General features: G+C 37.3%; 1 protein-coding gene across 2 annotated transcripts in view; it reads right to left on the bottom strand.

Annotated features, from left to right (window-relative positions):
- DHX40 (DEAH-box helicase 40) overlaps nt 1-11,203 on the bottom strand; it is a 53,043-nt gene extending 41,840 nt beyond the window's left edge. Inside the window, exons 1-7 of one of the 2 annotated variants that reach the window (XM_079906123.1) lie at nt 10,735-11,203; nt 9,669-9,836; nt 8,497-8,642; nt 6,664-6,783; nt 6,237-6,464; nt 5,582-5,648; nt 4,480-4,611 (exon numbers count right to left, since the gene is read on the bottom strand). In XM_079906123.1, the coding sequence (XP_079762249.1) occupies nt 4,480-4,611; nt 5,582-5,648; nt 6,237-6,464; nt 6,664-6,783; nt 8,497-8,642; nt 9,669-9,836; nt 10,735-10,786 (913 nt within the window). In that variant the 5' untranslated portion in view covers nt 10,787-11,203. Of the gene's footprint in view, nt 1-4,479; nt 4,612-5,581; nt 5,649-6,236; nt 6,465-6,663; nt 6,784-8,496; nt 8,643-9,668; nt 9,837-10,674 lie in introns of both variants that reach the window. The other variant, XM_079906122.1, reaches the window with a different exon arrangement.
- Between the last annotated feature and the right edge of the window lie 12,739 nt (nt 11,204-23,942).

Below are 23,942 nucleotides of genomic sequence, written 5' to 3'. Positions count from 1 at the left end.
TTTTCATCCTTTTAAACTTTAAAGCACTCTTTTATAAAATATTATCTCATGTGGTAAAGAAAGATATTCTTGAAGTTAACAATTCCTTCAAGTAAATTCAAGAAAAATTAAATACTTTTTTAAAAAGCAGCTAATAGTATAATCTCTCTCTTAAAAAAAGTATTTGTCAACCTATCTAACTACTTACTTATCCTTCTATATGTACACACATACATACATACACACACACACACACACACACACACACACACAGATCTGAATAATGTTTTTTCTAATGTTAAAGACGGTTATTTCTGGATGGAGTTTGAGGTGATTACTTTTACCTTTGTAAAACTGTACACTGCTTGAATTCTTTATAATGAAACTGTATTATTTTCCCTCAATTGAGTAATTTTTCTTAAAAGAGAGACACCAACTATTAGTTCTGCATAGTGGAAAATGGATTTTTTTTGTACTTTTCTATACTTTTAAAACTTCTACAAAGGGCAAAAAAGAAAAATGAAGGAGCATATGTAAAATAAATCCATTTTTGTTAAAAAAAAACACTAAACAATAAAATATATCTAAATGCATAAATAAAAAGGTCAGAACAATATGCCTCAAAATATTAATACTGATTATCACTTAATCATGTTGGTGGCATCTGAGTAAGTTTATTTTTCTTTGCTGATTTTATTGTTTTTAAAAAGTATATATTTCTTTTTAAGACAAAAGAAAATTTTTCCCATTTGGGGAGACTCCACATAGACTAAAAGTTTTTATGTGAAACTCATTAGCCTTATTCCCCCACATCTTTAATCTTAACATTTAAGGAAACTATCTTAGACACTTGGTACTTGCTATATTGAAGTAATAGCTTTGGTTTGCAAGCAGAAGGAAAAAAAACTATTTTTGGATTTATGCAATAATCTGAATGAGTAGGTTTTCCCCTTTTAAAATGTTGTACACTAATCCAAGGTAAAACTCCTCTCCTTTTCTTCATCTATTCTGGAAACACATGTACTGTTAGATTCTCCACTACTGAATAAATAACCAGTTATCAAATGTAGATTCACCATGTGACCTCAGGAACATCACTTAGCCTCTATCTGTAAAATAAAAAAATCTGATTATGCAAATATATATATATGGGTATATGTGCATTTTTCTAGAAAAACAGCCAGGCTTTCATTACTTAAAAATAAAAATCTGAGATCCCCACCCTCCACAAAAGGCTAAGAAGCACTGAATTAGATAATTACGTCAGTGCTAAAAGTGTCTAATTCCATGCAAATAACTGTCACTTATGAAGTAACACGTATATTTCAGTTCATAAATTTTTGTGAGGGTTCAGCTTTCCCTAAATGCATGACCAACCTGAAGGAGTGTAAGACCTAAACAAAAAGGGGGAAGTCAGAAGAGGGAAAAGGTTTGAGAGAAACAAGAAAAAGGTTCAGACATAGTGTTTGGTGTAAGACATTAATAGAATATCCAGCAGAAAGTAAAAAATCTGGAACTCAATTTAACAAATACTTAGTCAGGACTTTTTCAGTGTTTAGTACTTGACCTCAGGAAGTTCACAATCTCATAGAGGGGATGAGAAAATCGTAACACAAGATAAATGTGTTAAATGCCACAAGAGATACAGTAAAGCACAATGAGGTTCAAATGAAGAAGAGAGAAAAACCAGCTGTGAGGAGGGAAATCAGGAAAGGTTCTTATGGAGTTGGTTGCACTTGTGAAACAAAATAGCATATTTCAACCAGTGAAAGGGGAGAATAAAAGGGAAAGGAGGAGTACAAGTTCAGGAAAGAGCAAACAGAGTCACAAAAATGTTGTGGGAAGAAAAGGAATCAAAAATCTCTCTTACATTTTGAGTTTGAGTGAACATTGCAAAGGCTGGGGCTTGGGGGAGTTCAGCCCAGGGAGCAGGGTCACATGACCCTGGTAGTACAAGGGATACCACAGCACCTCTTCACATTTGACAGATGAGAATTTTTTATGTCAAGTAGGGAGGTATTTTAAGATGTCCCTTTGAAACAGTCAGCCACCCTCATGGCTAGCCCAGAAATAAGAGCAAATATAAAATATCCACCTCATAATTTTTACTTATTCACTAAACCTAGGTCCATTTGTACCCCCTCACTCCAGGCTATAAGCAGGAAACTCTTCTTCCCACTCCTCACTCCCCAGTGCAAGTTTTCTGTTCCTGAAGCTAACAGGAAATAAAGGAAATAACATGATAATGTTATGTGTCTCTCCCCACAACCCAAAGTAGCAATAATAAAGAAAATAAGTGCTATATTGTATTTACCAGGCTTAGAAAGAAAGCCTTAGATCCCAGGAACCTGCCACCCTCTCCCTACTTCATCCAACTCCACCTCACCCATTACTTAGTACCTCATCAGCTCCATCTGAATGCCTCTTTGCACTGTTATAAACTGCTACAATAAATATTGTTATGATCTTAATGGATCACCAGTAGCTCACCCTTACAGTGTCCTTGGAACCGGAAGGGAAACTAAAATGAACAAACAAAACCCTTTAATAATGGCTCTACTCACACCCAATCCCACATCTTTACCATTTACGCATATACACCAACAAAGAAAATCACATACACTGGGAATTAGGGCTGAAAGCTGGTAGAAGTCATACTGGAAGGATAATGAATACCAGGTTATTAAGTTCGCATTATAATTCAGTTGGCAATAGGAAATGGATGAAGGTACCCAACAGGAGACTGACACAATCAGAGCTGTGCTTTTGGAAGATTATGTTTATCATGGCAGGTAGGATGGTAGATTAAATCAGGGAAAACAAGTTAGCAGGATATGTTAACAGCTCAGGAAAGCAAACTGAGGATCCCAATTCTAATGATGACAATGAGAAAAAAAAAAAGAAAAATGAGTGATCTGGACAAGATAAAGGTAAAAGAAAACCTGTAGGAGTTGCCACTTGTTTGGATTGTATGATCTAGGATGCACAGACCAGAAAGCCCTGTGAGACCCACCAGGTCTAGAGTGCAGGAGACTGAACTAGAGACAGCTTTCAGGAGTCATCACAAAGTGACAGATGAATCCTAGGAGCCAACCTCTCGAAAACAGAGAATTCTAAGAAAACAGCAAGCTAAGGATGAAACCTTAGGGAACAGTCACATTCAGAAGGGAACAAAGGCCAGGGAGCGTGGGAAGACAGCAGCCTTATAGAAATAGTGGTCAGGAGAACCAAATAATTATCCTAAACAACAGCATTTAAGGAGACTTATATTAACACAAAATCAAAATACAAATAGAAAAAAGCCATGGTATTTGAGGAACAGGAGGTCACTAGCAACCTTTAATAGTACAAAAACTGAATTTCAGGAAGATAATCAAGAAGCAATGGCAGATAGAGAACATTATTTTCAATATGGCAGTAAAATGGAAAGAATGAAATTATTTACTTTATATAGAAAAAGAAAAAATATATATATTGTTAATAGTTAACAACAAAGCAACTGCAACAGGTTTTGAATTATCTTATCAGTTATAAAGTAAATTATAAAAGTTAGTAGATAAAATCTCAAAAAAAACAATGAGAACATTAAATATCTAATAATGACCCTACAAATTCCCTTTAAGTTGTAAAAATCTAAAATAGATCTCAATGTTGAGAGCAAGGGCCCAATATCATCACAAAAAAGATTTCCAAAATAGCACATGGTCTATGGTTATTTACCAACACATATATTCCTGAACATTTTTCGTTAATATAAGGATAAGAACCACCTACTCAACAAAAACAAAACTACACGTAAAATATAAAAACATTTAAATGCTTTTTGCATTACATTAAATGCTAATCCCAATTAAACTTCAAATAGGAGGCTGCAGGTTAACTTCCCTTTGCTTTTACAAGTCAAATTCCATAATAAAATAGTTTTATAAAACAAATTCTAAACCTCATTCAACAATATTATGAACAAATAGAATAAGAGTTTGCATTTGCTCTTTGAACTTAAAAAAGAACAACATCGCACTTGAAAAGTAGACTAATGTGTGTAGCTACATAAAAAGAAAACAATCCACTGGTTTGTTTCAGATATATAAGGATATACAAAATTTCTAGAAATTCCGTGGCAGTGGCAAATCAGATTTGACTTACGGTACTACTATCAAGGAATTATAGCCTTAATTTCAAAAAATTACCAACAATATTTTTGTTCTGCTGGGATAAGACATAGGCCACTCTTAACAATAGTAAGGGGGATAGATGTCCAAGGTCTTGAAAAAGTGAATGTGAAAAGATTTCAAGAAAAAAAAAATCACTTCTCTCAAAGGGATGCTGATTGGTTCTCCTAATGCTCTGTTTCTTGATCTGGGTGTTGGTTACAAAGGTGAGTTCACTTTGTGAAATTCACTGACCTAAACACCTAAGATCTGAACACTGTTCTGTATACATGTTATTATTCAATGAAAAGTTTTAAAAATCAAATTTTCTGTTCTAGTGAGGAATTACCTGTTGTCATAGATCCATAACACGGCAATATTAGCAAGCCATCTAGAGTGGTATCTTGGACATCATAATCATAATCAACAGACTCTGCCATCTGAAAAAGTAACTCACAACTTTTTTCGATTTCAAACTGACCTGAAATGAGGGGAGAAAATAATGTCAGCAACTGAACAGCAAAATCAATTTAAGAATAAAAAAAAACCCTTCTAGATTAATATTGGTTTTACATAATAGTTATTTTAAATCTCTCATTTGATCTAAGGTAGATGAACACATAAATGGTACTCAATCTCAACAATAATAAAATTAAAAATAGAAGAAAGTTTCCAAGGAATTTAAATCTCTAAAGGAATAAAAATGTTTATAGTCATAAAGCCTTTCATCTTGCTAATATGGTATATTTGAGGAAGACTCAATAAAGTTAATCATTACCATAGGGGAGGCTAGTCCAGGAGATACTACATTTAGGTGTATTTCAAAATGCTTAATTAAGTACCTCAAAAAGGCTAAGAGATTGTTACAATGTCTCACTTCTGACAGGGGTACAAGGCAGTGTAGGAGGTGAGCCATGAAATTACTCATATCTGTTAGTAGGATGCTGCTACTTGAAAAATCACACTAGTCTGAGATTTAACTATTTCTATTTTTGACCTCCAAAAAAGGCTTGTCTACGAGACATGGATTCTACACCTTATGTACTGCTACCACACAGTACCATCCCACCACTCAAAGAAGAAAGGAGCTAGTAGTATGTCTTTTGAAATAATGAAATTAATCATTCAGATCCAGGACTGTTTAGTGTGGTTAACAGCTCTATATAAGATAGAGTAATAAAAATATTAATATTTTACCGTTTAATATCTTTCTACTAAAAGTCAGTGTATTTTACCTATGTTTACTAATGAGACTCATGGTTTTTAGGGCAGTGTAGAATTACCTTATATATCTTGTAATAGATATAATATCTAAAACTACTCAGAAAATCATAAAAGGCTAGGATAACATGAGTAGAGCCTAGATTTTCCAACAAAGGTAACACTCTATCATGGTGCCCCGCTCCCTTGTACAAATAGTAAACTTTTAAAACCTGGTACTGAATGCTCACCAGTCAGAAAAACCAAGATGTCTCCAGCCATTTCATTCAAATGGATATCCATGGTCACTTTCACAATCTAAAGCAAGAAACACAAGCATAATATGCTAGTGGAAATACAGTCCCCCCACCACCACCACCTCCCCTAGTTCCACAGAAAAATTAAACTTGATTCTCGAAAGTCCTAGGACCTGGGACTTCCCTGGTGGTCCAGTGGTAATGAATCCACCTTCCAATGCAGGGGATGTGGGTTCAATCCCTGGTCAGGCAACTAAGATCCCACATGCCGCGGGGCAACTAAGCCCACGTGCCACAACTACTGAGCTTGCATGCCTCAACTAGAGCCTGCGTGCTGCAAACTACAGAGCCCACGTGCCCTGGAGCCTGCGTGCAAACCACAACTAGAGAGAAGCCCGTGCACCACAAAGAAGAGCCCACACGCCACAACAAAAGATCCTGCGTGCCTCAATGAAGATTTTGCGTGCTGCAACTAAGACCCGACACAGCCAAAAATAAGTAAATAAATAAATAATAAATCTTTTTTAAAAAAAGTCCTAGGACCTATGAGGGCTGCCATTAAAATAATAGAGACAAATAAATTATCAAACTACTCAATCAACTAGAATCATAGATATAGAAAAGACATAAAAAGGATGCCAAGTAATACCGCTTGAATATATGCAGTATTTTCTCTATCTCGTGGACCAATCAAATTGCAGAATTTTTCTCTGACCGGATAAAGCCTTCCAGGTATATCAAATATTGGACAATTTCCAAAGAATGCAGAGAGCTTGGCTAATTCCATAGTTGCTGACATCACTACCACCTTTAAATGCTCTTTCCTATTAGGAGACTTCTCCTGAAACAGCTTCTTCAATAAACCAAATAAGATGTCCTGAAAGAAAAGTAAATTTCTAATAAGTCACAAGTGTACATAACAACCAATTTATTTTAAATATTTTGCTCTCCTAACCAAAGGATTCCCATTTGAATAGATTAAAATGTAAGTAAGAGAAGGCAATTCACTATACAGTACAAAGCTACCCAAAAGAAGTAAACTGTCTAATAAATAACCGATACAGTAAAATACTCACTGTAGTTAGAGTTCTCTCATGGGCTTCATCCAATATAATGACACTGAACTTGGTAAGATTTGGATCTCCCAGAATATGTTTCAGTAAACATCCATCAGTCATGTACTTGATTGCTGTTTCCTAATGTTCAAACAGCAGAGTACATTAACATATACATAAAAATAAAATCACAGAAATTCATCCCTGCTTTGCAAACTAAATTTTCCCCCTCAGATGTACAGATATTAAGTGATCAAACTAATCTGATGAAATAAGAGTACATAAAATAGTCTAATAACATGTCTACTAACATGGATGGTAAATTACGAAACTTGTGATCTATACAGAGACAGGGATAAGGAACTAAGGTGAATATTCTGGAATAAAGCAAACAAAAGTGACCAATAAGGAAATACAATGAAGTCAGTGGAAAGTGGTTAAGATAATGTAATGACTTCAGATGAGCAAGTTGTGGGAAAACAATAATGAAATGGAATTCATCTCCCTGTCTCAGCTGCTATTTTAGAAGACTCAAGAGAAAAGGTAGGTGCACCATTTCTCTCACTCTCTTCTTCCTTGACCACTTTCCTGTTACAAAAATAGGGTCAGTCGACTAGAATTAAAACAAGGTGAGAGGGCTTCCCTGGTGGTGCAGTGGTTGAGAGTCCGCCTGCTGATGCAGTGGACACGGGTTCGTGCCCCGATCTGGGAAGATTCCACATGCCGCGGAGCGGCTGGGCCCGTGAGCCACGGCTGCTGAGCCTGTGCGTCCGGAGCCTGTGCTCCGCAACGGGAGAGGCCACAACAGTGAGAGGCCTGCGTACCACCAAAAAAAAAAACAAAACAACAACAAAAAAAAAAACCACGCTGAGAGTAAGGTCCAGAGGAGGAGTTAACAGCAATGATATCCATAAAACAAAGGAAGAAAAAAAGAAAGAAAAATCCCCAGCAGTGACCACTAGGAAGGCAAAGACAGTATTTTGGGGAGTCATTCTTTGCCACTGTTGATGGCCATTCCTATCAGGGACCATAGGCAAATCAGAGATTGTTTTGTATCTGGTACAGGATTAAGAAATCCTGAAGGAATATAAATTGTAACTATGAACTATTGCCATGAATACAGAAGATGCTCAATAAATACTTGATCAATGACTTTGTTCATTAAGCTGTCCGTTTTCCACTGACTTCAAGACTATAACTGTACAATATGGATGAACCTTGAAAACTTCAGCTAAATGAAATAAGCCAGACACAAAGGACAAAATATTGTACTATTCCACTTGTACAGGGTACTTAGAATATGGAAATGTATACAGACATAAAGCAGAATAGAAGTTACCAGGGACTAGGGGCAGGGAGATGTGAATGTGGAGCTACTGTTTAGTAGATACAGAGTTTTTGTTTGGGATGGTGAAAACATTCTGAAAATAGATAGCAGTAGTGGTTACACAACACTATGAATGAACTTAATGCTACTGAATTGTTGCACCTAAAAATGGTTTAAAAGTAATACAAATGGTAACTTTTATTTTATGTGCATTTTACTGCAATAAAAAATATTTTTAAAGAATACAAATGTAATTTACATGCCAAGGATCCTTACAGCTAAAATACATGACAGTCCTGTGAAAAATCAACGTAACTGTCACATAAACTAATTGAGAAGGGAGAAAATGGGATGAATTAGACACCCCAGGACTAGAGCATTAACAATGGGCAACATAAATTAATTCTAATCTGAGGCTTTGTTTCTTTAAAATATAAATGGAATTTTGAAGTCAAAATCTTTCATCACTTTCTCACTCTTTCTATAAATTTACAGTACTTAATTAAATACAAACAAAACTTTTGTACCTTAGAGCTGCAATCGTCAAAACGAACTTGGTATCCTACTTTGGATCCCAAAGTGCATTTCATTTCTTCAGCAACCCTCTGAGCAACAGATATGGCAGCTACTTTTCGTGGCTGAGTCACACCAATCATACCATGTTGTGAAAACCCTATCAAAACCAGAAGTAAAAACACACAAAAATGTTAACAATTGCTTCCCATTAGAGCTAAATTGTTTCTGGTCAATCAATACAAACTGTTCAAGTGTTTCTAAAAGAAAACTCTGCCAATTAACAACACACTGTATTACATGTGCACCATGGAAATTTAAGTATTAATTAAAAATAAGACTACATATTAATAGCTGTTCTAAATGTATATATTTTAATTAATTTTTTTCAATTTCAGTCTAAAGATTTACTCTAAAGAGTAAGCCAAGAATTTTTAACCCCTAGGAATCCATAAAATTCCACACACTTCCTAAAATGGATTTAACTTTGCCACAGAAGTTTAAATATACCACTTTTCATAGATTCTACAGGCATATTTTACTATTTTAATATCTTTGAAAGGGAGATGCATCTTATAACTGATGGCATTTTTTTTTCATTAATAGTATGTAAAATAGGGGTGTGTCTTAATAGACGGCATCTTAGATTCGATGCATTAGAGTAAGTTAATATACACTACGAAATTTTTATAATATCCAACATAATTTTGCTCTATACCAACCTTATGATAGAAAGTTTTACCGTATTAAAGGGAAAGACACCGTAAGGATAATTTGTTAGCTGGCTTGGTGTTAGGAGAGGCAAGGAATAAACAGTTACCTGATAACACTCTGGAGATAGAACCAAGAAATACTAATGTCAGCAGCAGATATCAATATATCCCTTCCCTCGGAAAATTATTTCAGTACCAGTGGTCAACAGTCTACTGCAAGACAACCTTATTCTATAGCACAGAATCAACATCTACCTATAATTCTATTTGGAATTATTATGATAACTGAAAATGCCATTTCAACTAATCTAAAATAAGACTGTAAAAAAGCAAGGAAGATGTAGGGACAGTGTGCCAAGACAAGAACTGGGACTGTAAAACAAATGATGGGCATTTGTGTAATACAGAAGTCCTATTAGCTTTTAAGAGGATATTTTTAAAGTACTCCCAATATTTTCCCAGAATAAACTTACCTGCTTCATATAGATATTTTGGGAGTTGAGTTGTTTTACCACTTCCTGTATTTCCAGTAACAATAAGGAATGAATTGTCCCTCACAGCTTGAATAAGCTTTTTTCTTTGTTTTTGAATAGGAAAAGTTGGAGTAGTTCCTCCCTCCTGTGATGTGCATCCTTTCTCTTCTGTAATGACAGGGGGAAAAATTGTGCAATTCAAAGGCCTGTAAAGATATCTCTCATTCAATCTCCCAAAACTGAAAAGGGAATGACAATAGAATTTCAGGGCTGGAAATAATCAACCCATGACTCTTCAGTTAAATCACCTACATCCAATTTGCAAGCGAGGGTTTATAAACCCAGAGCAACTTTTTAGTGAAATCAACTTGAGTATTTGCTAATGCATGACTCAAAGTAGCTGACAAAGTTAAGCCTAGCACAAGGCAATGTATTTGCAAGCATACCTATACAGAAGCACAAAACCCAATTTTATTAAACAATAGACCAAAACCTGGAACACAGCAGAAAAACTCTCAGCTGAATTAAAAGCCACCTGTGTTTGCTTCTGATTCACGGTTCAAGTTAGGTCCCTGTTCAGAGTGACTGATATCCCAGAAGGCCAAGTGGTGGGTAACCATGGAAACTGGCTCCTGGAAACTGGCTCCCTCATACCGTACCCAAAGGCAGGCTGGCGGCCCGACGAAGGGGCGGAGGGGGGGAGGCGGGAATGGATGGGTAGAGAACAAAGGCTTTATGAGCCCATTTAAGAGCAGTACGCGTTTCGGCGTTGGGGTTCACTTTTTTGTCCCCCAGCAGGGTTTTCACCCAACTTGGGTCTGGGACCGCCCCCCTCTAGACCAAAGTCCTCACTGGATGCAAAGTTCCCCTCCGGCTTGGAGAGCGACAAGAACGCTGCGGCCTTCCCCCCTACTCTTCTCTGCCTGCCTAAGGCGGACTTTTATCCGCCCCCAGAACCCCCATGCCATAACTCCCGCTGGCCTCCGTAGTGTCCCGCGGACCGCACCTCTATCCGCGATGGGAACTGCCGAAGGCCGCTCTTCTTGGAGGTCTCTTGATCGCTCACCTTCCTCCTGCCGCCTTGGCGCCCTGCCCGCGACGGCGGGAAACCGGGACATAGACCTGGCCCAGAGCGGAGGTGAGCACGTCCACCGTTCTGGGAAGATGGGAGGGGAAAGGCGAAGACGCGCCCTGATGACGTCAAGGTGTTTACTTCCGCGCGTGCGACTCGAGCGAGGGGAGGAGGAGCTGTTCGATGACGTGGCGCGAGGCAGCCGGAGAGGTGCCCAACCGTTGAGACCCGGCCGCGAGCAGAGGGCCCACGCTCGAGTGTTTCCCGCCAAACGCCGACGTGCGCTGCGGCTCCGCCGGCGAAGCCAGCCCAGAAGTCCCGAAGGGACCCCTCCTGTTTCCCCTCTTGTGCGCAGAAGGACCAGGCGACACCTTTTTTTTCTCAGTGGTCACTGCAAGCCTATTCTACCTTCACACACCTACCGTGATGTGACCCTTTGCCAGGAGCTGGAACCATCCTAGAGTTCGGCGTTCCACGACATTCTCACCTTGCTCATCCTGAAATGACCTGTTCAAGGCACACAGCTCATGAGTTGCAGAGCTGAACTTCTATTTCCGTAGTGTCCAAAACTTAGGTCCCCCACGCTGTCCAGTTCCTTCATAGGACCCTGTATTTTAATTTATTTCCATGTTTATTTTCTTCCCCTTTCCCCCAAGTAGACGCAAGGGCGACAACTTTAGAAAATCATGGTACATGGAGCACAGCAAAGTGATTCAAACTGGACCGTCAATATTTTTTGAATTCGCTGATGGATGAATGAATGATTGACCTCCAGAGGAGTTAAGCTCATTTTTAATGGTTGTGGATTCCTTGGAAACCACAAGAACTGAAAAATTAAACAGATATGCAACAATCGGGGTGGGGTGAATTTTCAGAAAAGGTACTTTGGGAAGCAGGTCTTTCTGTTATAGAACCTTACAATTTTGTAAGTAGTGTCAATCGTAACAAAATCCATGAGAGAAGATTGTTTCTTGGACTTTTCAATCATTCCTGCTGTTAGAATTAACCAACACTTACTGCCAAAAAAGACAGCTCAAGTTGTCACTTTAACTAAAGTTCACTATTCTCCTATCCAACCAGGCTTCAAAAGATGTCATTGGACCCCAAGATTTTTCTGTGCTTATTTAAAATATATGTATACCAACTCCTTTTAAATGGGACTGATTAACGTCTCCTAAAATGCAAGTGAGTGAGAGCAACTTTCTAACAACTTTATATCTCCAAACCTGGGAGCTACAGGAATAAATGAGATAATAGAACATCCCAGATTTCTCTCATCCATTAAAGGAATTCCCCAACATCCTGCATTCTGTTAGAATTCAAAATATCACAACTCAGAAAAACCACAAAAAAAGCAAAAATACATTTGTAGTATAGGCAAGGTATTGGTGAGTACAGGGCATGGTAGTCACTTTTAAGAAAATGAGCAGAATAATTTCAGACCAATGACAGTTACCATTTATTAAGCACTTAGCAGTCAAGCGTGTAATATAAATTTTTTCACTTATTCTTCACAAAAACCCATACAAGTAGGTTATTATCACTAATTTTCATATATGGGAATCAAAGCTCACATATTTGCCTCAAAACAGAGGTAATACGACTAGATTTCAAAGTCACACTAATACCACTGTACTGTAATGGGAGATGGAATTATCTAAATCTCGGTGGCTAATATATTTTCTTCCAATGTTTGTAAATCAACTATTATAGAATGACTCCATTCTCGTATGAGAACCACATAGTGAGAGTATCCAGAATAAAACCTGCAAGCCAAGAATAAAGAAAAGTAAAAGTGAAAAACTCAAATGATGTTTAACATTGTTGATTTTAAAACCAAGGACGTTTAAAACATGTCACCATTAATAACCATGTGCTTAGGGCTATTCCAAATTGAAAGAACAACAACTATTTCCTGCTCAGTAAGTTTACAAATTGCAATGGCAAACAAGATACAAATATAGAATGAAACCAGAAAATACATGGTTTAATCTGAGAAGAAAAGTCAGTGTTCTCAACAACATTGAATCTATTTCCTTTTATCTTTGGGTAGAAAAAGAAAAAGCTGAAGGAGGACTTCCCTGGTGGCACAGCGGTTAAGAATCTGACTGCCAATGCAGGGGACACCGGTTCGAGCCCTGATCCGGGAAGATCCCACATGCCGCGGAGAAACTGAGCCCGTGTGCCCAGGGCCCATGCTCCGCAACAAGAGAAGCCACCACAATGAGAAACTGGCTCACCGCAACAAAAAGTAGCCCCTGCTCACTGCAACTAGAGAAAGCCCGCGTGCAGCAACGAAGACCCAACACAGCCAAAAATTAATTAATTAATTTAAAAAAAACCTGAAGGAAATGATATTCAAAGAAGTGTGAAAAGTGTGACTTGCACCCTGCTGCTATTGCTTCATAAGCAGTCTTTCAAAATGTTCTTGAATCTAAGCAATCTACTTCAGAGCATCCAGAAGACAGGAAAGAGGCTCAGTATTAGATTTTACAAAATGGAATAGGATTTTAAATCCTCTTCAAGAAAAAAAGGAGAGTATAGAACCACTGTTATAGTTTAACTGGGATAGAAAGGAAAATGATCAAAGATATTCATACAATGAAATACAGAAAGTCAAAAACACCAGACAAATGGCAGCATGTAGAAAGCTAATCATAACTGGAAGTCAAGAGAGTGAGCAATAGTGTCAAAGTTCATGGATTTTTTTTTAATCCATGAACTTGACCAAAACGATAGTTGTCTGGTAAAGAGAAGTAGATAGGAGCCAGACTGTAAATGGGTGGGAAGAGAAATAGAGGGCAAACTGAAAAGGTACTTAAGGTATTTAACGCATTTGGAGATGTATGGTTAGAATCAACTAAGGTAAATGAAAGGAGAGAAGAGAATAGCCAGAAAAAGGTGCTGCTGCTACAGTGTATGTGTGATGATTCATGGTCAATGGTATCATTGGGGTATAATTAGAAGGTGTGTTTAGGAGACTTGAAACACAGAGGTACTGATGAGGGAGAAAAAGTTCACGTTTTGAGAATGAATGAAGGTCTGGAAGAGAGAGAACAAACTTTTAGTCAAAGTAGGTATAATGAACCTGCATTTGTGACAGATTTGTATCCCAAAATATGAATCTGATTGTTCCTCCCTATTTCCCTCCTTTATTTCTGTCTTACTTGTAAACTAAAGACTTTTCTTCTGCCCCAGCCCTCACCAGAGCAGAAACAAAGATCCAATGACACTGCTAACCTAAATGCCGAGATCAGAGCCACCTGGGCATGCTTGAAGAACTGGTTATTGCCTCTCTCAGACAGATAAGACTGAGCCTAGAGAGGGCAGAGAGAAGGGAGAATGTAATGAGAAAGGAAGAACTGATCGAAGGAATAAGGAGCCCTCAAAGTAGGCAAGAGAAAGAGAATCTTTCGTTAGAAAGTTCTAGCGGCAGGCATTCAAGAAGATAAGCCATCTGAAGTGTGGACCATTCCTCCTTTTAAAAATAAATAAAAAACCAAAGCTGTGACTAGTTAGCCACTTAGCAGTCCTGGATACATGTAAGCCTGGAAAGAGAGAGGGGAGCTTGTATGTTCTGGAAGGAATGGAAGCATGAAGACTCTCACTCCCTAACCAGAGTTAGACAGAAACAATAGGGAATTTTCCTATGAGTGAGGTAGTGGACCCCATGCTAGTTACATATTCTATTAACATGCATGTAGGATGTTAGCAATTTAGGCATTTGGAGGAAAATATTTAGATGGCCATACCATAGAACTTAGGGAAGTACCCACCTTTCAGTTCAAAGGTAAAAAACAACATCATCCTACTTTCTTCTCTCTTTTTTTATTTTTTTTTTGGTGTCCAGATATTAAGATTTGAGTAAGTATCACAAGGCCACTTACCAAGCAGTCATTAATCATTCATCAATAATATTATTTAATTGAGAGGTTAATAAAAATTGAGGCACTTTTAGTCATTATCAATGAAAATTGATGCTTTACACATATGCATATAATCGTGCATGAATGTGTGGCATTCCCATTATTCTATCAGTAAAATAGGAACTCTTTCAAATAAAAGCTCAATGGGTACTCTAACTTCCTATTCATTCATTCATGTGTTCACTCAGTAAACATTAGAATGCACAACTATATTATTTACCCTTCTTAATAGCCATAAAGAGGCATAAAAATATGCGTAAGAGATTATCACTACCTGCAAGCAGTCAAGGAGCTAAATATTTAAAGGAGGAAAAACTAGTTAGAGTGATGAGGAAAGACTTTTTGGAGTTAATGTCATTTGAACTGAGCTTTGAAAGTTGGAAAGATTTCAGTAAATGCCAGGGAAAGATTCTGGATTGAGGAAATCTCACAAAGACACTAATAGGGTGACCAAAACATTATTAATTATGGATGATTGAGAAATCTGCAAAATTGATGTTCTGTCACTGGTGATGGCCTCTGTAAATCTTTCATTTGCCTGAAGGTGGCAAGCTGGGTTTATTTGAGAAACGTCAGCATCAACATTATTTGAAGGAAAAATGAAACAGTACTATTTCTCTAGAAAAAAAAAATTTCATTGACATTTAACTTGTAAAATCAAAAAGTGAAAAAGATTGAAATTACCAGCAAGTAAATACCATACATATTTAATATTACTTATTTCAAAGCACATAGATTTTGTATTGCAAGTATTTTACGTTTAAATTTTTTAGTTTTTGTTGTCCTTATTGATTTCTTATGATACAATTTTCTCGTAGGAGAAAGAAAGGAGCTTATACTTTCAAGTATGACCATTAAAATCTGTGATAGAGCCTGTGTATAAGTCTTTGGGGGTGTGGTAAGCTTTATTGAGGCATAATTTCCAAGTAGTAAAAAGCATCATTTTTAGTGTATAGTTGTATACATTTTATGAATTTTGACAAGTGTATATGATATGTAACCACCACTATAATAAAGATATAAAACAGTTACATTATTCTAACAAATTACCTTGTGCTCCTCTGTAGTCAACCACTTCTTTCACCTCTAGGCCCTGGCAACCACTAATTGGTTTTCTGTCTCTTTAGTTTTGCCTCTTCCAAAATGAATGGAATCGTACAGTATGTACTCTTTTCTCATCTAGCTTCTTTCATTCAGCATAATTACTTTGGGATTCAGCTGTAGTCGAATACAGTTGTAGTGTGTATTAAAAATGTAATCCTTTTTATTGCTGAGTAGTATTCTGCTGTATGGATGTATCACAATTTATCAATTCATTAATTCAGGGACATTTATGTTGTTTCTAGTTCTTGGTGATTATGTACAAAGTCACTATAAACATTCACATACAGGTTTTTGAGTGACCATATGTTTTCATTTCTCTTGAGTAAACACCTAGGAGTGGAATTGCTGGGTCGAATGATAAATGTATGTTTACAAGAAACTGCCAAACCCTTTTTCCAAAGTGGCTGGTCTCTTTTGTGCTTCTACCAACCATGTGTGAGAATTCCAGTTGCTCTGCATTCTTGCTAGGACTTGATATTTTCAGTTTGTCTGTTTGTTTGTTTTACCCATTCTAATAATAGGTAGTAGTGGTATGTCATTGTGGTTTTAATTTGCATATCCCTATGACAATGATTTTGAACATATTTTATGTATTTATTTGTAGTCTGCATATCTTTGGTGAGATGTCTGTTCAAATCTTTTGCCCACTTGTGTGTGGGAGGGAGAGGTTACTTATATTTTTATTAAGTTTTGAGAATTCCTTATGGATTCTGGATTCAAGTCTTTTATCAGATACGTGCTTTGCAAACATTTTGACCTAGTCTGTGGCTTGCCTTTTAGTTTTCTTAATTGTGTCTCTCAAAGAGAAGTTTTTAATTTTGATGAAGTCCAATTTATCAGTGTTTTTTCTTTTGACTGTGTTTTTGGTGTGGTACCTAAGAAATCTTTGCCTAATCCAAGGTCAGAAAGATTTTCTCATGTGTTTTCTTCTAAAGTTTTTTTTTGGGGGGGCGGGGGTGGTGTACACGGGCCTCTCACTGCTGTGGCCTCTCCCGCTGTGGAGCACAGGCTCCGGACGCGCAGGCTCAGCGGCCATGGCTCACGGGCCCAGCCGCTCCGCGGATCCTCCCGGGCCGGGGCATGAACCCGCGTCCCCTGCATTGGCAGGCGAACTCTCAACCACTGCGCCACCAGGGAAGCCCAATTACACCCTATTTTTAAAGAGCAGTTTGGATAAACAACAAGATCCTACTGTATAGCACAGGGAACTATATTCAATATCCTGTGATAAACCGTAATGGAAAAGAATATGAAAAAGAATGTATATATATTATAACTGAGTCACTTTGCTGTACACCAGTAATTAACACAACATTGTAAATCAGCTATACTTGAATTTAAAAAGTTGTTGAAAGCATGGACGGACCTTGAGACATTAGGCTGAATGAGATAAGTCAGACAGAGAATGACAAATACTGTTTGCTATCCCTTATATGTGAAATCTAAATAAATGAAAAAAGGAAAAAACTGAATCAATCAATCAATCAATAAAAAGAGCAGTTTGTGTCTCGGTTTTCCTGTCTCTTATTTCATTTCATTTAGTAGTGTCAGAATTTTGAGGTATTTTCCTATGACACTATCTATCTCTGCACTACCTAGAATTATGGACTTTTAAACTGTAGAGAGTGCTAGCCTCCCTTTTAGAGATGAGGAAACGGGGACCTTAATATCTCCAGTGACTTGCCCATGGTCATACAGCTAGACAGAGGCAGTGCAAAGTCCAGGGTACAGCTTTCCAAATCTCAGGCCATTGCTCTTTCTGCCAGCTGTTTGTGGCCTCCTTATTGAATGTGTCACTAACTTTATTTTTATTAAAACTTTTTAAATGTTTTAAATTATTAAAAAGATTTTTAATAGATCAATAATGAAACAAGAGAACATTACAAAAACAAATAGGAAGGTTTATAAAAATAATAAAATTAAACATTAAAAAATTAAAAATAGGGCTTCCCTGGTGGCACAGTGGTTGAGAGTCCGCCTGCCGATGCAAGGGACATGGGTTTGTGCCCCGGTCCGGGAAGATTCCACATGCCGCGGAGTGGCTGGGCCCGTGAGCCATGGCCGCTGAGCCTGTGCGTCCGGAGCCTGTGCTCCACAACGGGAGAGACCCGCGTACCACAAAAAAAATAAATAAATAAAAATATATTCATTGAAATAAAAGTCCATGGACAGTTTAAACAAGTCAAGAGAAAATCATAAAGTAGAAGACAGAGCTTAGGAAATCACTCAGAATGCAGCACATAACTATGAAAAGATGGAAAATATGAAAAAGAAATTAAGAGATATGGAGACTAGAATTGAGAAGACCCAATATATATTGAAAAGGAATTCCAGAGTGATAGAATAAGCAAAATAGGAAAGAAGCAATATTTGAGTAGATAATCACTGAGCCACAAACAGGAAAAAATAAAAATGATATATACCTAAACAAAGTGAAACATAGAACACAACAGAAGGAGAGAAAATCTTAAAAGTAACAAGATAAAAAACCTTTCCTACAAGGGAAAAATAAGACATTATCAGCAGATTTCTCATCAATAAAAATAGAGGAAAGACAATAGAATGACAGATATTACCACATTGTTAAGGGAAAATAATCAAGAAGTCTATACTCAAAGTATCATTTCAAAGTGAGACTGAAGTTATTTTCAGACAAATACTAAAACCGTTTAATAATAATAAATTGTTGCTTAAAATATGCTCAAGTATATACTTCAAGATGAAGGACAATGAAGCCAGGAAAAAACATTGGCTAAAAGTACTAATTGTGGACATAATAGTTAGTAAAAAATATCGGTAAATCTAAATTAATATTGAGTGTTAAAAAGCAATATTGACACTTATTTCTAAGTTGAGAGGGTATTTGAAAAGGTGAAACCAAATTACTATAATAACATAAATGGGGTTTCCCTGGTGGTGCAGTGGCTAAGAATCCATCTGCCAATTCAGGGGACACTGGTTCGAACCCTGGTCCAGGAAGATCCCACATGGGGTGGAGCAACTAAGCCCGCACTCCACAGCTACTGAGCCTGTGTTCTAGAGCCACGAGCCACAACTACTGAGCCAGCATGCCACAACTACTGAAGCCCACAAGCCTAGAGCCCGTGATCCACAAGAGAAGTCACCGCAATGAGAAGCCCGAGCTCTGCAACAGAGAGTAGCCCTCATTTGCGGCAACTAGAGAAAGCCCGCACCCAGCAACAAAGACCCAAGGCAGCCAAAAATAAATAATAAAATAAATAAATTTTAAAAATAAAAAGAATGATGGGAGGGTTGAAGCCTCTAAGATTTCATATTGTTTGAAAGAGGCTGACGATATCTTAGGCTTGGTTGAGTGTGCATGTTATAAATTTAAGGGTAAACACTGAATGAATAAAAAGAAAGAAGTGTATATTGTTATATAAATGTAAAACATAAGCAAAGTTAAGTTCTTGTTAGTTTTACTACTGTGAAAAAAATATACTTGACAACCATGAACTTCTCACCAAAAGAGAAAGAATCCAAGGAAAAATAAATAAAACAAAAAAAAGTTTAAAGCTTATATATAATTACAGTGAAGAAAAGATAGACTTCAAAATGTGTAAGCCTATAAGAAAATAGCATAGTTTGTTTTTTGATACTTTTTATGTATCACATAAATGTTTATGTAAGTAAATCTGAAACCCCACCTGTTTACCAGAGAAAATCCTTTTTATTCCCATAATAAATCAAGGTTAATATTTTTCAATGTGTAATGTTCAAGCCAACAAAAGTGGGGAAAAAGATAACTCAGTAACGTAATAGAAGGCAGGAAAGTATAGAAAAGGAAGAGAAATAAAAGCATGATAAATAGAAAACAAAAAATAAGAAAGTAGAAATAAACTCTACTATATTAGTAAAGTTGCAAAAGTGTACTTACAGCATGATAACCTTTAAATAAAATTTTAAACACAAAAAAATAATAACATTGCTTATGGACACATATCTATGTAGTAAAATTACAAAAAAATATGAGATACATACTAACTTCTGGACACTGGTTGCCTGTGGTAAGTGGGAAAGGGAACGAGATGATGGGATGGTTGCTTCAACTGTATTTTTAATTTTTATTTCTTTTAAAAGAATCTGAAACAAATATGGCAACATGTTAAGATTTGCTGTTAAGAGACTTCCCTGGTGGTGCAGTGGTTAGCACTCTGCTCTTCCACTGCAGGGGGTACGATTTCGATCCCTGGTGGGGGAACTAAGATCCCACATGCTGCTTAGCGCAGCCTAAAAACAAAACAAAACAAACAAAAAAGACTTGCTCTTCAGTACAGAAATGTTTATCATGTTATTTTCTATACTTTTCTATATATCTGACATATTAACGCTACATTAAAAACTCTCAAAACATTTCAGAAATATCTCAATAAATAAGCCTATTTGTGCAAATCAATAATTAAATATTTATAAGCATCTTACTGGTTATGAAGACATTGAAGGAGACAGCAAAGTTGTCTTTTCCACATCAGTTGTGAACATAGCTCATAGGAGAGACAATGTACCATGTCACATGTCTTCCTGGTTATCTCTTTGACCCTCTACTGCAGAGAAGTTGAAGGTGGAAGATCCTTGAGATCCAATGCTGTATTTCTGCACATATTATGATGCATCCAAAACACTCTTCTCACAAAGGTTCAGTAGTTTTCAAAGGAAGGAAAGAAATAGAAGCAAGTAAAAGGTATACACTTCCTACGGGAACTTTGGTGCTTCCATGTTTTTGTTTTTCTGACCATCCATAGGTTCAAGGCAATTGTGGGTCTTTTGTCATTGGGAGAGTTATATGAATCTTTGATGTTGGAGAAGACAGAGAAGAGAGGAAAGGGCCAAAGAAAAAAGAAATGGGATTAAAGTCCTCCAAATAAGAACTGGAATGCACTCTTCTTTAAAGTAACCTATCTCAGGGTTCAAATAGAAATTTTTTGAAAGTCTTTTTGAAATTCTGTTTTCATAAAAGGCCTAAATAATGAGCAGCCTAAAATATGAAATCACAAATTTCTTTTGTCTCTCCTAGGTGGTCATAATTTTTGAACACTATGGCATATATAATTAAGGAGCATTTGCCATGCTCCTTCAAAAGGAAATTGGAACAATATTTGGGAAAAATAAATATTTTGTAAACCCCCAGTTCCCAATTGTCTTGCAGGGGAAGACAACTTACCCTATTAGGATCACTCCTGTCTGCCATTAAGGTGGAACCATCCAGTGCCCACCTCCTTCTAGTGAAGCAGGAGGATATAGAGAAAGCCTGTTCAGAGAGAGAAAGAGGGAGTGGAAGGTGAATGGTGGCCCTGAAAGGGGAAAGAGGAGTTAGTCCCCTGTGTCTTGAGTGCCTTTCTCCAGGGCAACCTTCTAGAGAAGGAGCATATGCTAGACAGAGTGAGGAGAAAGCTGAAAATAAAAGGGCTCATGCCCTGCTTCTATTTGACTCAGTGCAAAAGCCAGTACGGTGATTGTACAGCAGTAACAGAAGTCGGTGGGTGGATCAGCTTGAAGCACTGGTCCTGGCTCCTGTGTGACTTGCAAGGGATCCTGGTGAGAGAGCACAGAAATGAGGATGAGTCTAGTGCAACTAAGAGGCTGCATGCAGTGTATAGAGCAAATGGCAAAACACAGACCCAGTGATGATACCAGCACACTGCCCAAAGGTCAGGTGAGACCCGCTACATCTCAAAGGGGCCTTCAATGGCCACTAGTCAACAGAGATGCTGTTCTGCCACAGGGACAAACTTGCATCCTGAGACCGCACAGACATCTGAGGCCTCTCCTCTCCTTGCCACCACTAGGTCACAAATCCTTCTATACATCTAGACACTATGTTGAAGAGAAGCAAGGGTAAGGGGGAAGAAATGTGAAAGATTTTTGCACCTACCCAAAAGAAAACGTATTATTCAAAAGTGACTATTATTTAAACTGGAAAAAAAGTTATTTTGAATTGACAAGCTTAAAGTTTGGGGGGTTTTTTCCTCCCAGTATGGAAGTTTGCAAGGAAAATTAGGTCCATCAAAGAAAATAAAGAACAGCATTTTCTGTGCATATTGAAACTATATTGTGGATAAAATTTTGACCCCTCTACACACATCTTCAAAGGATTATTTTTCCAGATTGTTTTTTCTCCTGATGTTAATACTTCTCCTCAATCTGCATGTATTACCGCTTTTGAAATTACCTGTGGTCCCCATTGTATTGGCCAAGGAGGCTCCAAATGCAAATACCAGTTTTGCTTGTTCTGGAATTGGCAGGTGTAAAGCGGGAAGCAAGGGGCAGTAAGGTTAAGGATAGACTCGGTTCTTTGTAATCACAAGAAAATGCCCACCCAGCCGTTCTGCCCTTCTTTTTAATTTGTTCCTTTCCTCTGGTCTAAATGCACTTACAATTAGAACCATAGAAAGCCACGTGCACTGCGACCACCGTTCCTCACCACTGTGACTGTTCCCCTGGGTAACACGAAACATTTAATAGGGCAGTCCCAGCAACTAATAACAAAGGAAAACCACATGGCAGATCACAATAATGATTTTGTGTCTTTCTGTAGTGATGAAAGAGAAACCCGATCCTGCACAATAATCACTTTGTTATTCATGGAATTTAACTGGCATTTCCTCATGAATTTTAATGTGCCATCCATTTTCTCCATTCATTGTGCCATCCCACAATTCTTTGTGAGCCTTTGCAGAACATTATTCTCTTATCTCTTTCTTTTTTTCAACGATGTAATTATTCTACCTAAACCAAAAGGCTTTAGGATGTTGCCTTTTTACTGTATTGGTCAGAGAGTTGGTCTAGGTTGACATTAAATAACCTGGAAAGATCAAGCTGCACACTTACGATTTCTACACTTTCTTCTGATATGTTTGTTACTTAATTTAATTTTATTTTATTTTTTAAAATAAATGTATTTATTTATTTTTGGCTGCGTTGAGTCTTCGTTGCTCTGCACAAGGCTTTCTCTAGTTGCGGTGAGCGGGGGCTACTCTGTGTTGTGGTGCACGGGCTTCTCACTGCGGGGGCTTCTCTTGTTGCGGAACACAGGCTCTAGGCACGCGGACTTCAGTAGTTGTGGCTCGCAAGTTCTAGAGCGCAGGCTCAATAGTTGTGGCACACAGGCTTAGTCGCTCTGTGGCCTGTGAGACCTTCCCGGACCAGGGCTCGAACACGTGGCAGGCGGATTCTTAACCACTGTACCACCAGGGAAGTCCATTTGTTACTTAATTTAAGAACAGTTTACTTTTAAATAATTATCTGGATCATGATGCAATCACAAATTTGTGCCTTTTTAAAGAAATCATAATTAGTGGCATTCATGAAGGTACCTGTTCTCATTCAGTGTTCTAAAAAGTAAGGGAATCATTTGCAATATTTGTTCTTCCTATTCCTTTTTAGTAGGCATAATAATATACATACAGAAATTCAGTCCCACATTATTTGTAGACAAGTAATCTCAAAATTACATAAAACTAGACTAGATTTTAAGCTATTTAAGGACACACACTGTCTTACTTATCTTTGTATTCTATGAAGTGTCTAGCTAAAGGACTTCCAAATAGAAAGACTTCATAATTATTGGCTTAATAAATGAAAAGTATCTTTTGCCGAAAATAATTCAGTGGTTGCCAGGTCTGGAGGTAGAAGGATGGAACTTCCTGCAAAGACGGTGTAAGGGAACTTTTGACAGTGATGTTAATATTCTATGTGTTGTTTGTGGGGGTGATTACACAACTGTATGCATTCTTCAAAGACTATACGCTGAAAATTGATTAATTTTATTGCATAGAAATTATACCTCAATAAAGCTGATTAAAGAAAGAATCTTGTGAGAATATCATGGTTTCATTATGGGAAATAACTAATAACAAATGCTGTTAACAAAAAACTAGCACATTCTTTACATGATCAAATAACCTGGTCTAGATTAACCTTGAAAATTCCTTATACCTTGGTTACCAAAAACTCATTAAACACTACCATGTGTCTGGTCCTATCCTAGATGATTTATGTTCCTTTTTTAATTCTTACACCAACAAGTTCTGTGAAATAAGAATTATTATTTGTATTTGCCCTACAGTACACTGAGGCTTAGGGAGGTTAGGTAAACTGGTCCAAGACCACATATTTTATTTTTTTTAATCAGTGCATGCATAAATATAGTTT

Source organism: Stenella coeruleoalba (genome assembly GCF_951394435.1).
Source record: "Stenella coeruleoalba genome assembly, chromosome: 19".
Classification (NCBI taxonomy): Eukaryota; Metazoa; Chordata; class Mammalia; order Artiodactyla; family Delphinidae; genus Stenella; species Stenella coeruleoalba.
This window is presented reverse-complemented; position numbering and strand designations above follow the sequence as displayed.